This window comes from Syngnathoides biaculeatus, chromosome 2, assembly GCF_019802595.1.
Source record: "Syngnathoides biaculeatus isolate LvHL_M chromosome 2, ASM1980259v1, whole genome shotgun sequence".
Taxonomy (NCBI): Eukaryota; Metazoa; Chordata; class Actinopteri; order Syngnathiformes; family Syngnathidae; genus Syngnathoides; species Syngnathoides biaculeatus.
In genome coordinates this window covers 10120855-10136762 of record NC_084641.1, presented here as the reverse complement: position 1 = coordinate 10136762, position 15908 = coordinate 10120855, and the positions used below count along the sequence as shown (strand labels likewise).

The 15908-nt window shown below is 43.0% G+C and overlaps 2 protein-coding genes across 4 annotated transcripts in view; one reads left to right on the top strand and one right to left on the bottom strand.

Moving 5' to 3' along the window:
• The window catches only part of mtcl2 (microtubule crosslinking factor 2), a 66046-nt gene extending 62275 nt beyond the window's left edge, over positions 1–3771 (top strand). The window contains exon 24 of the mRNA XM_061832463.1: positions 556–3771. Within this exon, the coding sequence (XP_061688447.1) occupies positions 556–696 (141 nt within the window). The 3' untranslated portion in view covers positions 697–3771. The remainder of the gene's footprint in view (positions 1–555) is intronic.
• A 1259-nt stretch (positions 3772–5030) lies between these two features.
• On the bottom strand, positions 5031–15315 carry LOC133507458 (dnaJ homolog subfamily C member 16-like). Of its 3 annotated transcripts, none has more exons than XM_061832484.1 (15): positions 14146–14998; positions 13883–14064; positions 13747–13813; positions 13151–13463; positions 12895–13079; positions 12707–12811; positions 12462–12620; positions 12235–12365; positions 11966–12155; positions 11614–11793; positions 11432–11508; positions 11205–11285; positions 11042–11131; positions 10808–10978; positions 5031–7582 (listed from the first exon to the last, which is right to left on the bottom strand). In XM_061832484.1, the coding sequence occupies exons 2-15, from the start codon at positions 14038–14040 to the stop codon at positions 7135–7137; spliced, it is 2355 nt and encodes a 784-aa protein (XP_061688468.1). In that variant the 5' UTR covers positions 14041–14064; positions 14146–14998; the 3' UTR covers positions 5031–7134. The 3 variants fall into 3 exon arrangements, with proteins under 3 accessions (XP_061688468.1, XP_061688461.1, XP_061688476.1); XM_061832477.1 differs by lacking the exon at positions 14146–14998 and adding an exon at positions 15018–15314 and having other exon boundaries at positions 5032–7582; XM_061832492.1 differs by lacking the exons at positions 5031–7582; positions 14146–14998 and adding exons at positions 7594–8800; positions 15018–15315.
• Between the last annotated feature and the right edge of the window lie 593 nt (positions 15316–15908).

Sequence of the window (15908 nt, the reverse complement as noted above, 5' to 3'; positions counted from 1 at the left end):
AAGAACTTTTAAAAATCTTTTCTCATAATTTATTCCTGTTATATATTTTTTAAATGTATAATTTAACAGGGACAGCACGTTGCCATAGTTGTCAACTGTGACATCTGCCTCATTATTTAATTCATAAATTTGAGTCTGAAAAATAATTGATTTAAGTGGTGGATTCCTGATGAGCTTTGTTAATAGTGCAGTATTTTTCAATGCTGTACAGGCACAAAGCAGTTTGCTAAGCATTTGACTGTTGATAAGTACCCTGCAACTGACTGGCGACTACTTCAGGGTGGCGTCCGCCTTTCGCCACAAGTTCGCTGGGTTAGGCTCCAGCACTCTCGCTTGTGATGAAAATGGAAATGGGTGGGTGGATGGATGCATGGATAACAAGTACTAAACACCAGCAGGGGACAGCACAATAACAGAAATGGTACTTGTCTCATGTCTGCCGGGATATCGACAAATGTTTTTTTTCACCTTCACAGTGACAGATCTTCTCTTGCTTCGGATAGTAAATGAAAGTTGCTGTTTTGTTCGTTTGTTTTTTTTTTTTTTTTGTGGCAGGAAGGACCGTGTGACTGCATCGCCCCGTCCCATTGTCCCACCCGACCTCGAGGCCCTCGTAACTCGCCGGGACAGTGCAAGCACCGTCTGCACGAGACAGCGACTTCAATTGATGAGAAGGGAGACACCTTGACAGAGTGACAATGGTGCTTCTGACACACACACACACACACACACACACACACACACACGCAGTTGTTCTCAGACACTGCACATGACTGCCATGCCATCATCACACATTCACTCCCATCCATCACTCAAGCTGCCAAACTTATCACACACTGCTCTACACACATTCCTGTAACACACACATTCATCCGACTCACAATACTCAGTGTCTGTAGTTCTCACACCAGGAGACTGGACCTCAGACACCTTTTACCAGCAGGACATTCAGATGATTACCACTATGGACCTAACATTACAGCACGGAGTTGTTACAACAATATCTTGGTGGGCCTCAACGAATGAATGTAGTCTCTCCTCTCCCCTCCCCCCCACCCCACCTGCATGTGCCCCTTTGAAGTTAACAAACACATAGAGGAGAATTTTTTTAGGGCCAAAAGCCTTCGCTCTCACTGCTTGAGTGAGATGACTCTTTTTACAAAAAAAATGCACCAATTGAAGACTTCAACAACATTTGGAATCTGGAGACCTTTTCTCCAAATGTGGGACCATTGGGTTATATAATAATGTTTTTGTCGATGAGAAGGGAACAACAACATCAGCTGTTATCCACAATTGACATTTTTTTCTGCTTTTGTTTTGTTTAATTTGGCCACGGGTCAAGTGCCTGTGTTTTTTCTTTTTTTTTTTTTTTTTTTTTCCCTTTGCTGATGTCGAAACTCAAGCCGAGGAGATGACAATAATGTGCCACTCGTCATTACACGCATGCTCAAGGACGTTTCTTCGGACAATACACTCAGATAACTGCTGTAGTGATTTGGTCCAAGGTAGATAAAAATTCCTTGTCAAGCAAACATTACGACTTTTTAAGGATGTCAGACAATCCCCCCTGCCATCTTCATGCGTGAAAATATGATCCGTCTTTGACTGCCCACTCGTGTTTTTTCTTCACTCTGAAATTTTCGTAGCAGCTAGCAGTGCCACGCCGTTGTCATGGTGAAGTTGTACTCTTCTGTGGCCCCCCCAATAGTTAGGGCGGGGGGAAACTATGGCTCATTTGCATGAGGCAGATTCCCCGCCCCCAAAAAGTATAATAATGACAATTTAAAACAAGGAGAATTTTAAGCGTACTGTAATTCTTTATTCCATCTTGTATTTTGACCCAAAATTGTCAGAGACCTTTTATGAAAGAAACCTGGTAAATGTTTTATAATTGGGGGGACATAATGTCTTTTTTAAAACTAACGAGCCTATGCCCATCTTAAACTTGTAAAGGTATTTGTTGAGTTAGTAGTCAGGAAAAAAACTGCGCTTATGATTACTTTGTATTATTAGTAGTAGTACAAATGTACACTGAGGAGGTTAACGCTGGTGAAATTCGCATTTGCAAAAACAAAATGCAACAATATTTTCACAATGTCAGACAATGAAAAGAAAACATTTTAAGTAGACCCTGAAAGAAAATAAATGTACTTCACTTACAGTCAAACAAACAAATTTAGCAAAACCTTTTAATTGTTTTTAACATAATTTGCTCCTCACAAATGCTGTGAGTCAGCGTCCCAATTGGAAAAAAAGTTCAGGTCAGCGTCATCAAATCAGAAAAGCAAAAAAGATAAAACAGAGACCAATAAATCAAACTTTGCTGTACATGTCGCATTCCACATTGTCGTCATGCATCATCTCCATGATTAAGATCAGCTGATAATTGAAGTGCCTGTAACGTAGAACCAAACCAACAGGCCTTTCTTTGATTTCAATGACCGAGATTGAATGCACAAAAAAAAAAAATAAAAGTTGCGGACGTTAAAATGCCGGATGTCCAACAGCAGAGGGACAACAAACAAACAGTTTACAGGATTACAATAGGAGAAGATTTCTAGTCCACATTTTATACCAATGTTATTTCTGGAAAGCTTTTTTTTTTCCATTTAGTTTTTGTTATTTTCAATACATATATATATATATAAAGTCCAGTATATATGGTTATTTTTGGGGCAGGTATACTGTACTACCTGGTTCTTTCTAGCTTATCTGTGTTTCCACTTTTTGTAATTGGCCGTCGGTCTTAAAAGGAGTTTACGCATCCTGCGGTAGCAAATCACATTGCTTGGATAAAGACCTCATGAAAATATATTTAATATACTATTTAGCTGGATTGTTACAAATGGAAAGGTGTGAAAATGCGTGTACATTTTGTGCTTTAGTTGCATCGCGTATCTAAGAAGCACATTTAGACTTTTGTTACAAACGATATCGCTAGACATGGCGGGAGCATAAAATGGCAAACAAAAAAATTGCATGGAAGAATTGTTTTTATTTTTCCTTTCTCTCTTTATTTTATTCTAATAAAAGTAAATATTCTTTGTTGTTCCATACATCATCAAGCCATTTCCATTCATTCCCCAAATTTCTTTCAGATGCGTCAATTGAACAATTCAAAGTTATAAGTGTCGTCATTTTTCCATTTCTTGACTAAAAAAATGTGTTTACAGTTGTCATAGATACCAGCTGTTCAGGAAACTACCTAAACATTTTTGTCCTCATCCCATCGATTGGCAATATGTACATGAATTTCTTAGCTGTTATTAGCTCATATTTAGACTTGTATCCAAACACTGACCATATCTGTAAATTAGCTAGAAATATTACCTCCACTATGCTTGACTTTTTCATAATGAATCCCTCATTCAAAAATGAGAATGCAATGAAAGCCACATGTTTTTAGAATAAGGAAACTAATTGAAGCATTTTGTAGATTGATTAGATTTTTGTTGTTGATAGTTGAGAAAAGCTGAATGTCAACAGCCGATCTGGATGCGTGTCGCTGTAGAAATATGTAGCGCTCAACTTTAACGCATCACACGTGAGTATTTCCTGTGTACATATGTAGTGGCTTCGGAGTCTGAAGCGGGTGAAAAACACACACACAAAAAAACAAACTAAGACCAGTCATTCTAAGAGGGCTTTTAAAAAAGATTTTTTCTCTTTACTTTTTTGGACCAATGTAGCTTTTAAAAGAAAAGTAGTCTAACTGCCCACTGTGTTTTGCCATAGAATTCACAAATAAATGTTGGAATTTTCATACTGCTTCATTTTTATCCGTCTTGTTCTTCTTTTGTTATTGACTGGACTCACGCACATGTAAAGCAAAAATGTTACTGCCAAAATGGACATCATGGACGAATAAATGTGTCCCGAAAAAAAAAATCCATACACATTTGCTTTCTTTTTAAATGCCCACCCAATTCTGAAAAATTCAATAACCTTTATATGTATTTGCCATTTAGAGAACGGAACCTCTGTGGTCAAACACAAGCTGTTCCAGGGTGACCTTTTTTGTATTTTTATCGTACATTTTGAAAATAGTAATCATGTGTTACAATTATTGCCATCTTTACTAACTTGCTAGGGTTGTGCTCAAGACCACAATATGCGAGACTGAAACTTTCCTGAGACCAGAACTCACCAAGACTAAGACAAGTCCAAGACGTTCGGGAGGCAAGATTTACTCAAGAACAAACTGAGACAAAGACACCACCCAGGCCATAAAAATTCATTTTAGAAACCATGACAAGGTTCTCTCTTTAGTCTTCTATTGTCTGTGAAATGCATTTGACGGGGTGGCACTGGGGCGGCATGGTGGCTCAGCTGGTAAAGCGTTGGCGTCACAGTTCTGAGGTCCTGGGTTCAATCCCAGACCCGCCTGTGTGGAGTTTGCATGCTCTCCCTGTGCCTGCGTGGGTTTTCTCTGAGCACTCCGGTTTCCTCCCACCTCCGAAAAACATGCGACATTAATTGGACACTCTAAATTGCCCCGCCGGTGTGATTGTGAGTGCGCCTGTTGTGTGTCTCTTATTTCCGTGCGATTGGCCGTTAACCAGTTCATTGCGTACCCCGTCTCCTGTCCGATGACAGCTGGGATGGGCTCCGGCACTTCCCGTGACCCTTGTGAGGATAAGCGGCTAAGAAAATTGATGGATGGATGGATGCATTTGACAGCCTAGAACAGAATCTCCCAACTCTTTCCAAGCACAACATGCAAAAAGCCCAAGATGTTACCTTTTTTTTATTCAACTGAATTATTGTGGCCTGCATATTGATGATTTGCCTCTCACTGATTTAACTGTTCGCCGATTTATTTATCCATTTATTTATTGATTTTGCTTTTGAGAGAGTGAGTAACACACAAATCAAGGGTATTTGCTGGTAAGTGCAGGTTTTACTTTGAGCTGATGACATTTTTCTGGATACACAAATGTGCTAAATCTTCAATGTCATACAAGTGAAAAACAAACAAATTACTCACGCTTTGGTGATACCTGAATGACATGTAGAATGTGCAGTATGTAAGTAGGAAAGGAGGATTAGTGCGGGCGTGTTTCCTTGCTTGAAGGCAGTATTTCAAGTATTTGTCAGTCATTCAAGTAGAAACAGACACATTAGCATCAAGTATGATATCAGCAGCAGGAAAGTCCCAAGTTGCTACTGAAGTGACGTATGAGTATCTTAAATGAAGATGACATTTTTTTGAAGGAGTGAATGTGAGTGCCAATGGTTATTTGTCTGTGCCTTGCAATTGGCTCGCAATCAATTCGGGGTATACTCCGCCTCACCCACTGAGGTCAGCTCAGACTGACATAGAGTCCAACCCACAACCAAGGTCACGTCTTCGGCCTGGTCATCTCGAAGGATATTCAAATTCCAATACTGCACTTGACACAAAGGAGTTGGCTAGTTCTGGTCCGTTTTGCTTTGCTCTTTGAATTACAGATTATCCCAAAAGTTCAGGGAACCTCCATGTGTCTACATTCCAACCATTTTATTTAAATTTAAATACAAAGGTATCGGTGTTGAAAAGAACTTTAAAAAAAAAAAAAAGGAGGTTAGTGTCACAAATAGTACGAATGTAAGGCATGGCTAGCAGTGTTACTGCCTTTTGAGACCACCTGAAATTTGTCCAATTTCTGAAAACACTATTTAAGAACCATAAATTGTTTTATTCTTCCACACACCAAAAATTAAAAACTGCTGAACTTACAGAAGTAAAAGTTTACAGTCCCTTGTCAGAACATGCAATCGTAATAAAATCTCTACAATACGCTGTAACATTTAACCATTCACCAAACGTTTTATAAGTTTTGAGATTCACAGTGTCAGGAAACATAGGACAAACAAGCAAACACAACAAAACTACAAAATGTGATCGATTCTCAGTCAAGGCAATGATGAGAACTTTCACCGGGCTACATGATGCAACTTGGGGGTTTTGGCTGCTACATTGTCTGACAATGGATGAATACTTGACCATTTGAACTCCAGGAAAAAAAAATACAAATCTTTTTTTTATAGTTTTTTTTTTTAAACTATGCTGAGATTCAGTAGAAAGATCACAACAGTAGTCCACAATATTGCACGAGCCAGTCAGCATCCAGAATAATCATCACAACAGAAGACAAAACATGCATCAATAGTCACAGCATTCAATGTGTGCCGTTACCAAGATTTAAGGTGTCCGACTGGTGAAGGCTGAGGAGTCAACAATGTCTCAATATTTTGTTTCTATTCACAAAATGCTGCAGCGGAAGAAGTAGCAACAAGTGGTGCTTGAGTCACTAACCAACAACATGCCAGTGACTGGTTAGACTTGTGTGCCTCACATTTCTGAGGGCCGGAGTTAGAATCCCGGCCCTGCCTGTGTGGAGTTTGTATGTTCTCCCCATGCCTGTGTGGGTTTCCGGTTTCCTCCCACATCCCAAAAACATGCAACATTAATTGGACACTCTAAATCGCCCCTAGGTGTGATTGTGAGTGTGACTGATGTCCGTCTCTATGTGCCCTGCGATTGGCTGGCGACCCGTTCAGGGCGTACCCCACCGCCTGCCCAAAGTTAGCTGCAATAGGCTCCAGCACTCCTCCAACCCACATGAGGATAAGCAACTCAGATAATGGATGGATGGATGCCAGGAATGCAGGGGTGTCCAAATTATGGCACAGGAGCCAATCGAGGTCCACCATCCATTTTCTAGTGGCCTGCAACGTATTGATTGATTTACAAATGCCTCAACTTAAGTCGTTGCGCAACCAATTTCATAAACGCAAGTTGTGAGCAAAATGTCAACCTTGGTGTGCACTTTAGCCCTCTGCCAGTCGATGACTTTTCAAAAAAGTAAACTTCATTCTATGGGGTATATAGAGCACCCCCCCATATATATATATCATTATAATATTAATATCATTAATATAACGACCCACACTGATTGGTTTCAGCGTCTGATATAAATTAAAGGTGAAACGTTCAAAGCAGCCCTTGCACACCTTTGATGTTTCTGTACGCGGCACTTGGAAAAAAAACAAACGTTTCCAATCCCCTACTGGAAGAGAAAAAGTGCAAGACAAAAGGAAACATGAAAGCAGCAACATAAAGTCTTGAACCGGGCAAGCAGCCTCCGTCTATTTACTGGGGGTGATCTTGTCGAGTCCCGGCCAGGCCAGAATGTAGTAACGGGGCAAGGTCCCCTCCATGAGCCTTTCCATCCACAACCCCAAGCGGTCCAGCTTATGGTGGATCTGGAGTGTGGATGTGCTGCGAGAGCGGGCCGATTTGCGTGGGGGGTGATCGTCACGCGAGGTCGCCCTGGACCTCCTTGCCGACGTGGCCCATTCCTTCTCCGGCGTCTTGCTGTCCGGGTCTTCCCCGGTGTAGACGGGCTTAAACAGACAGAAGTACTTTTTGTGGCCATTGAGTCCCAACACGTAGCCGGTGTAGTCCATATTGGCGTTGACTTCGTCGTCGTGGCAGGCGTCGACGTGCGCGCTGTCCTGAGCGCTGCTCAACAGCGTGCACATCCACTCACTGTGCTTGTCCGTATTCAGGAAGGAGAAATGCAGCGTCGGGCTCCTGAAAAGTTTCAAACAATCTATTTTTCTGATCGGTCAGATGGAAAGACAACTGACAAAGGTTTTTTCAAACTCATTTGGACATGCAGAATGTGTTCTGTTCTGGCTAAGTTGACAACACCCACCCCAGCAGGTCTTTTTTTTGTGGGGGAAAAAAAAAATTCTTAACTCTGGCTTAGACTACAACATGCAAAGTTCATGAATCAAAAATGGGGGAAAGGCAAATTTCACAACAGATATTTAATCAACCAGTACATTTCCAAAGACACACACTTTTGTGCCTTTCTGGCTCCTCCAGTCCCACCGGTCTTGCAGTTCAGTTCTTTGTTAGGCCAACACGAAGTGGAGCAAAAACTGCAGAAACGCTCAACAGTTGCATTCAAAAGTCAGAAGAAGAAGGTCAAGTGAAGTTCACGTTCAAGTTATGGTTATTGTGCAAAAAGGAATCCCCCATTCTCAGATTCCCGTTTTAGATTAGACAAAAATAACCCAAACAAGGGTACAATGCTGTTTTTATGAGGTGATTTTTTTTTTTTCTTTTAATTAATTCATTGAGAAAAAGTCTATAAGTCACTGTGACTAATGACATTTTTGTGAAAGTTGAGTTCATTTTAACTGACCAAACCCAAGCCTGATTACACTCAAGAAATCAGTTAGTGTCCACCTCCATTTTCCAAGCCGCTTATCCTCAAAAGGGTTGCGGGAGCCTATCCCAGCTCACGTCAGGCGACACCTCGAACTAGTCGCCAGTCAGTTGCAGGGCACGGAACGACACCATCACTGTCGTGATCCCACGCTGCCTGCACCAAAGTCAAGCATGTGTACCTCTACACTACATCAGTGACCCAGTGAGAGTGCCTGTGAAAAAGTATCCATCCATCCATTTTCTTTGCCGCCTATCCTCACGAGGGTCGTGGGGAGTGCTGGAGCCTATCCCCGCTGTCAACGGGCATGAGGCAGGGGTACACCCTGAACTGGTTGCCAGCCAATCGCAGGGCACATGGAGACAAACAGTCGCACTCACAATCACGATTTGGGGCAATTTAGAGTGTCCAATTAATGTTCCATGTTTTTGGGATGTGGGTGAAAACTGGAGTGCCCAGAGAAAAACCACGCAGGCACAGGGAGAACATGCAAAGTCCACTCAGGCGGGACCGGGATCGAACCGCAGACCTCAGAACTGTGAGGCCAACGCTCTCCAGCTGAGCCACCCTGCCGCCTGTAAAAAAGTATATTATTCTAAATTGCCACCGTTGCAGATGAATTAAAGTCATTTTGCAAGGACAACTCGGCCACAGGTGCTCTGAGAGTGGCCCAACCAATTACAGGATTAAAATTTGGGGGCAATTCACTTTTTCGCACGGGGCCAGGTCATGTTGAATATTTGTTTCCCTTAACACATAAAATGACCATTTTAGTTTTCTTGGGTTATCTTTGTATGATATTTACATTTAACATTAAAGACAACAAAAACATGAATGAGAGAAGGGCAAATACTTTTTCACAGTATTATACAGTGGTGCCTCGGTTCTCAATCACAATCCGTTCCAGAAGGCCGGTTGAAAAGTGAAACGTTTGAAATCCGAAGCGCGTTTTCCCATTACAAGTAATGGAAAATGAAGTAATGGGTTTCAAGCCTAAAAAATGTTTTATTTTATGTATTATTTATTTTATTAATCTTTTTTTTTGCTTTTCCTGACAATGAACTGCATAGTAGAAATACATGTATAAATTAAATACTTCTATAATTAAATCATTTAAGAAATACATTTATTTTTTGCTTAAAATGTATGCTTTAGTAGTAGACTATGCTTGGCTGGGAGTGCATCGCCGTATCTGCAGCGACTCGGCCCCCAGCCTTGTAAACCTTTTTTTGTTTACAAAAGTGCAGAATAATTTCAAACAAGCAATAATGAGGAGGAAAAAAAAACATCCAAATTGTTTTTTATCTGCACAGAAAGCAACATGTACAAACGTTTAACTTGCAACTCGAGGTAGGGTTACTGGAACAAAAGAAAAAAGCAATGCAAAACAATCAACTGTTTGAAATGTCTATTGTGGGGGTGACTCGCCCCTTTTTAACAAAGAACAAATCTAATGTAGACCTTCCTGAAGTGGCTCATAACAACGTGCTTAAAATTTTGCAGTGCTCTGCTTCGTTAGGGTGATGGAGTTCGGCTAAATTACAGATGTCTTCTTTCCATTTGGCGCAGATAGCTTATATATCGGCACTTGAGATATCCTTCCTGCCTTCAGCCTCATCAGACGACATCTTCTTCTCCAACGTCTTCTTCTGCTTTTCCTAAAGCTGCAGGAGTTCCTCAGTTGTGAGCTGGACACGATGCTCCTCCAGCAGGTCCTCAACAACAGTGGTGTCCATCTCCGAACCGAGATTTTGAGCCATTGTCACAATTTCATGGATGAGTTGACAATCCTGTAGACTAGGGTCTTTTCTTTTTAAATTTGCATACAGATTTCGAGCTTTGGCGCAAATCCCTTCCTCGCCAGCGCTATCCCCAGCTAACTGCTGCTCGTTTATGAAAATAAGAAGCAGCATTTTGACTTCCTCCAAGATCTGTGGCCTCTGCTAGGTCAACACGGTTGCTCCTTTAGCAACATCGCTTGCTTTGAGGGTATCCTTGAGTTTCAGAATTGTGCCGATCATCATTTTCGCCATGCCATACTTCTTTGATAGCAAAGAAACAGATTCGTGCTTGGCTATCAAATCCTTCTTGAAGTCAACAGTTTTACGCACCACTTTCCTTTTTTCAGCACCAGCAGTTCCACTTGCCTTCTTTGGAGCTATGATCGGGGTTAATGTTGCTCAAATGGAAGAAGAAAAAAACACGTCCACGACCAGAGGAGTGTGTGGGTCAACTGGTTGCATTACTGCCCGCGTTACGTCTTTTCTGGGGTTTTTTCGGGGGGGTGTTCGAATACACAATAACAAATCGTCATTGGTCAGCTGGTCGGGGCGTTCGAATACCGATTTTTGTTTGAAAACCAAAGCAAGAAAACTTTGAAATTTTCGATTTGTACGAAAATAGAGACGTTCGAAAACTGAGGTACCGCTGTATATGGAAAATGCTTTTGAAATGAAACATTTTGGAATCATTACTTCCAACGACCATTGTGAGGATAAAGGGCTAGGAAATTCATGCACTTGCTTTTCATTGTACGGAGAACTGAAGTTCTGGAAAGAGAAAATTGACAATTTGGAACCTACCCCGTGAAGGAGTAGACTTCTTTTGCAAACTTGCTGAGCAGAATGTTCTTGGCCGCGTCTGTGATCACCAGCACAATGTTCATGTGTCCCGGCCTCAGCCTCACCAGGTTGCTTATGTAGGTGATGTCCGTCAACTCCGTCACCTCCACAAAGTTCTTCTTGGGAGGTCGGCTACCGCAGCAATAATAGTTAATGGTCATCTTGCGCTTCTTTTAAGGATTACCGAGATGTTACCTTGATGCGCCGCTGCTCCCTGGCGATCCATTTTCTGTTTTAGATCCGTCTTTTGCTTTTAGTTTGGGGGAGTTTTCGTCACTCGAGTCACTGAAGACACAGACAAAACAAAAAAAAAAAGTGAACATGATCCAAGGGAAGCGTGAGGCCTAAACCAGCTCACCTGTATGCTTGGATGACTACAGTTCCAAACAGGATAAATAAGGCAGAAAAGATGAGGGACAGCAAAGGCATCATCTCACGCCTGGAAAACGGCAAAGACAGCAAATAAGGCCTCCCCACTATTTAACGGTTTAGACTTTGCAGTCCTGGATATTTATTTCTGTTTTGCTGAACAGTCAAGTGTGTGCTACCACTTGTAACCAGTCTGTTAAAAAAAATTCTACCCACCAGTTGTTGTGCAGAATGTCATCGATGACTTCAGAGAGGTAATCGTAAAATGCGTAGACCCATTGGAGGAGAAACATCTACACAGAGGGAATAATAGTCACATGTTCAGTTCACTACCCAAAAAGCTTCCAACACGTGGATTTCACACTGATCAGGGTGCGCAAACCAAGCTAAGCGCATACCGATGCAAACTCATTGTTGAGCTCGGGCAGCATAGCATCGTGGATAAGAATGGACGGGTCCTTCTGGAGTCGCTCCAACTCCTCCACGAGGCGCTGCTTGTCCTCTTCGCTGCCGTTCCACGTGGTCACCGGCTTGAAAAAGGCCTTCCCGGCAGCGTTGCGCCTCTCCAGGATCACCACCTGCACAAAGGATACACGTGCACTCAGGTGAATGTGAAAGATCAACCATTTTTGGTGGGGGGTTAGGGGGACGGACGGACGGACGGACGGACGGAAGGAAGGAAGGACGGACGGAAGGAAGGAAGGAGGGACGGAAGGAAGGAAGGAAGGAAGGACGGCCGGACCACCTCACCTGCGGTGGCAGTGGTCCATGCGTGCTGTCCTTGCTGCTCATCAGAATGTTACAAAGTGGTTGCTGCAGTTGTTGGTAAACATAAGCAAATCTCACAACTTCCTTCGTGTTACTGGAGGCGAAAGACAGAAAGGCTCGTTTGCCTGAAGAAAAGCTCTCGCCGTCGCCCGTCATCAGCAGCACGCAGTACCTGACGGGAGGAAAAACAGCGCTGACGAAGGATCACGTTGACGTGATTTGAGGGTACGGCCGAAGGCGTGCTCTCTCACTTCCGTCGTCTGTGGAACTGCTTGACAGGACAGAGCTCGTCAAAGAACTTCTGATTCACCAGCCTCGGCGCTAGGAGAAATTTGTTGTTTGACATGAACTCGTCGATAATCTGCTTTTTCATTCCTTTCGTCTGGAAAGAGCAAAAACAACCGTATTGTAGCCCTCGCTCGGTTACAAAAAGACTCGCCTTGTTGATTTCTCTCGGCGCTCCATTGCAGCGATTCACCTGTATGATGTCAGCGGGGTTGTCCGTGTTCTCTTTGAAAGCCAGCATGGTGGGGGCGTAGGTGTTGATATTAAACTGCCTCTGCAGATTGGCTGTCTCCGAAAGGCCCTGGTCCACGTAGCCAAACTGCATGTAGTCCTTGTACGCAAACGCCGCCAGCTACGAAAAAAAAAGAAGCAAACCATTACGACCGTTGAACAGATTTGAGATGCGAACGCAATCGCGATGTCACGTCCCAGGCTCACCTTATAAAGTAAAGGAACCGCAGGCGTTTGGTCGAACAGCAGCACATGTGGCTTGTTGAGTGCGTGCCAACTGTTCAAGAACTGCTGGTTGTTTTTGTCGCTGACCTAAGAAGGGAAAATTATAATTCGGTACCTACGCCGGCATTCGCGTCGTCATCTGTGAGTATCGATAAAATGAAGATATTTACCCACTCCACGAGTCTTTGCGGAAGAAGGTCTTCCACAAACTGCCTTAGGTGCTCCTTCGCCACAGCGAAATGGAAGAAAGTGACTTTGCCATTTATGACTCCAAGTATCGACGGCGTACGATGAGCGCCGAGGTGATTGGCTAAGCGTCTCTCGTAGCCGACGTCCACCACGCCGATCCCGACTCCTGCACAGACGGACCCTTCGACTATATATACCTGGCATTTTCAGTGATTGCGTAACGGGTGGATTCCAAACCTAGCGTCTCCATTTCCTGCACCACCTCTTTCCACACGGGCTCAATGTGGATGCAGTTGAAGCACCAGTCGGAGGTGATCTTGATCAGGTACGGTCGCCTGAAGCTGTCGGGCACCACGTCATTCACATACTGGTTGAAGTGCAGCGAGTACTTGCTGTCGGAAAAGTCGCGGTGAGTCTTGCTGTTGAACGGGAAGCTAAAGAAGGACTCTTCGAAGTTGAAGTTGTCGTGGCGGGGGCCGCCGTACTGCCGGGTGTCGTCCGTCTGCCCGTAGCGGTCGTAGTTGGCACGTTTGTCCTCATTGGATAAAATCTAGGTAGTGGGTAAAATGTCAGGATTTGTTTCTGTGACACGTGGAAGATTTCTAAGGCATAAGATTATGAAAGATGTGTGGATGTTTTTGAAACTACTCCAAGTCAATTTTCCTTGCTACTATATTGGGACATTTATTGCAGGGGGTACATATGCTCCCCACCCACAATGGGTGAAAAGCCACGATATAGGATGAGATGACATCCCCTGATAAAGAGATTGCTTGATACTGTAGTTCGCCCCACCGCCACCGTTCCCCTTTCAATGTCACAACATTACTGACCTCGTACGATTTGGTAATCCTGATAAACATATCCTCAGCTTCGGGATTTTTGTTTTTGTCGGGATGCCTTGAAAAGAACACAATTATTACGCCGTTGTTTGCAAGCCAGTGGCGTTCCGAATTTAAAGATGCTCACCATTCCCTCGCGAGACGCTTGTAGACTTTCTTAATCTCAACCTGGCTGGCACCTCTGGTGACTCCCAACGTTTTGTACGGGTCCAGCTCCGGTCCGGCGTGGTTCGTGCCGAGCTCCAGCGCGGCGAGGACCAACATGACAGCCAGGGGAAGAGACATCTTCAACTCTGCCGTCACTGTTACCTGAACAACATGAGCGCATCGGTGACCGTCAAGAATTTCATCTCGGGATCCTCAGACTTGAATTTCAAGGTACTTGCTTACATCTTGTCCCACATCAGAGGAACCCACTGGTTGCTTTCAGGTCAGCGTGAATATTTAACTGTTCAGGTATAACGCTATTCCAAAAATCTGTTTGGTGCGTGTGTGTGCCTTACTTTCAAGGTCGCCGTTCAGGTCGGGACCAAAATGAAGGGAAAAAACAAACCTCATACACAGGAACATGTTTAATTGTATTTCAAATGAAAGAACAGCTTTAAACTCCACGATGAAGAAAAGGACAAATGCAACAGTTTGTCTTCTTTTTAGGAAATGAACAATTGATATGAGTGCAACAGTAACAGTTTGAACACTTCGAATGATGCTATTAAAGACACAAATGTTTAATAACAGAAGCCAGAAGCGAGTGACTCGCGAGGCCAAGCTGCACTGTGTTTGTTTACAGATGTGTGACTGTGGAGGCAGAGGCAGTTTCGTTTCCTCTTGTTGACCTCATACATCAATACTGTATGTGCTTTGTTTGTTGCTCATTTGTATTTCCTAATTGCCCCGGCATTTGCATCTTTTTTTTTTTTTTTTAGGGTTAGTACTTTAGAACAGAAGTCAAGGAAAAATGATGACAGACAGGCAAATGGACGTTGGCATATTAACGTACGCCATAAAATGACATGACCTGATGATCTTACACGCGGATACTGCATACATGTTAAATATATATTGGCCACGACCAGAATAACAGAAAGCAAGAAGAATAGCAAAATATATTTTGTTAGAAACAATGTCACCCTATGAGTCACTATCTTTCAAGTACAGTTGGTTACTAGCGAATGTAAAAGGTACACGCAGACATTCTGCGTTTAAATCACGTTGCTGGAGAAATTAGCCGTTTCGCTGCAAATACAAACAGAGGCACCTACAGCAGCTGCAATCAACCGGCACGACGCTACATTTTTCCTCGGGCTTTTTTCGTGGATGGACGCTGGCCGAGAAGGCTCCGATACAACTGCTGGACGACGACGACGACGATGGTCACAGGATGTGTTCGAAAGTAATACCAGCTCATCCGGGAAACGGACACAGTTTACAACCGGGCGATAAATCCAAAGTACTCTCTGGAGTTTGAATATTTAATGGAATCCTCTTCAGCGCCTATTTATTCGTTATCGTCTGATAGTTCAAAGCTCCCCGACCTTTAACAGAACCGTAAAGTGTCGCTTGATGAGTGGTGATTTATTACAGTTCAGTAGATGTCACCCAAATCAAGCGTACCCTTTGAAACTCGAGTTCTCCAAATGCACCAATCACAAACATGAGTGATGTAAACACGGAAGTAAAACTTGTAACCGGTTAATATAGGTATTAACACCAGGATGAGCAGGGGCCTAAAGCAGCAGATTTTAACCTGTGTACCTACGTGGCGGCCATGTTGCAGGGGTCGTCGTTCTAGTAGAAGGCAACGCATGGACACTGAAATTAAGTCGTAACCTGGTCAACTCTCAACCAATTTTCACTAGGATTGCTATTTCGTCAACCCCAAAGCGTATCCTATCAATACAACACATCTGGGGAAAATAAAAAATAATTAAAAAAAACAACTAAAAAGACTTTTAATTTCCTTTGTCATGATTGTAATGGCGTCTTAACCAACCAGCCAGGCTTATGCACCAAGTTCAAAATAGATGTATTGTATCTACCTATACACCTGTAACCAGCAATAAGCAAGATGCACAACAAAGGTATATATTTTAATGAAAACGAGAGGCACTGAAACATTCAACTTTCGAGGTGTCAAATCCACGACAGAGGTC

Coding starts and splice junctions, on each gene's coding strand:
- LOC133507458 (XM_061832477.1), bottom strand. CDS start 14,040: ATGTCTCTTCCCCTGGCTGTCATGTTGGTCCTCGCCGCGCTGGAGCTC. Junction 12,621..12,706: donor CGGTTCCTTTACTTTATAAG/GTGAGCCTGGGA, acceptor TTTTTTTCGTAG/CTGGCGGCGTTTGCGTACAA. Junction 7,583..10,807: donor GAAGTCTACTCCTTCACGGG/GTAGGTTCCAAA, acceptor GAAACTTTTCAG/GAGCCCGACGCTGCATTTCT.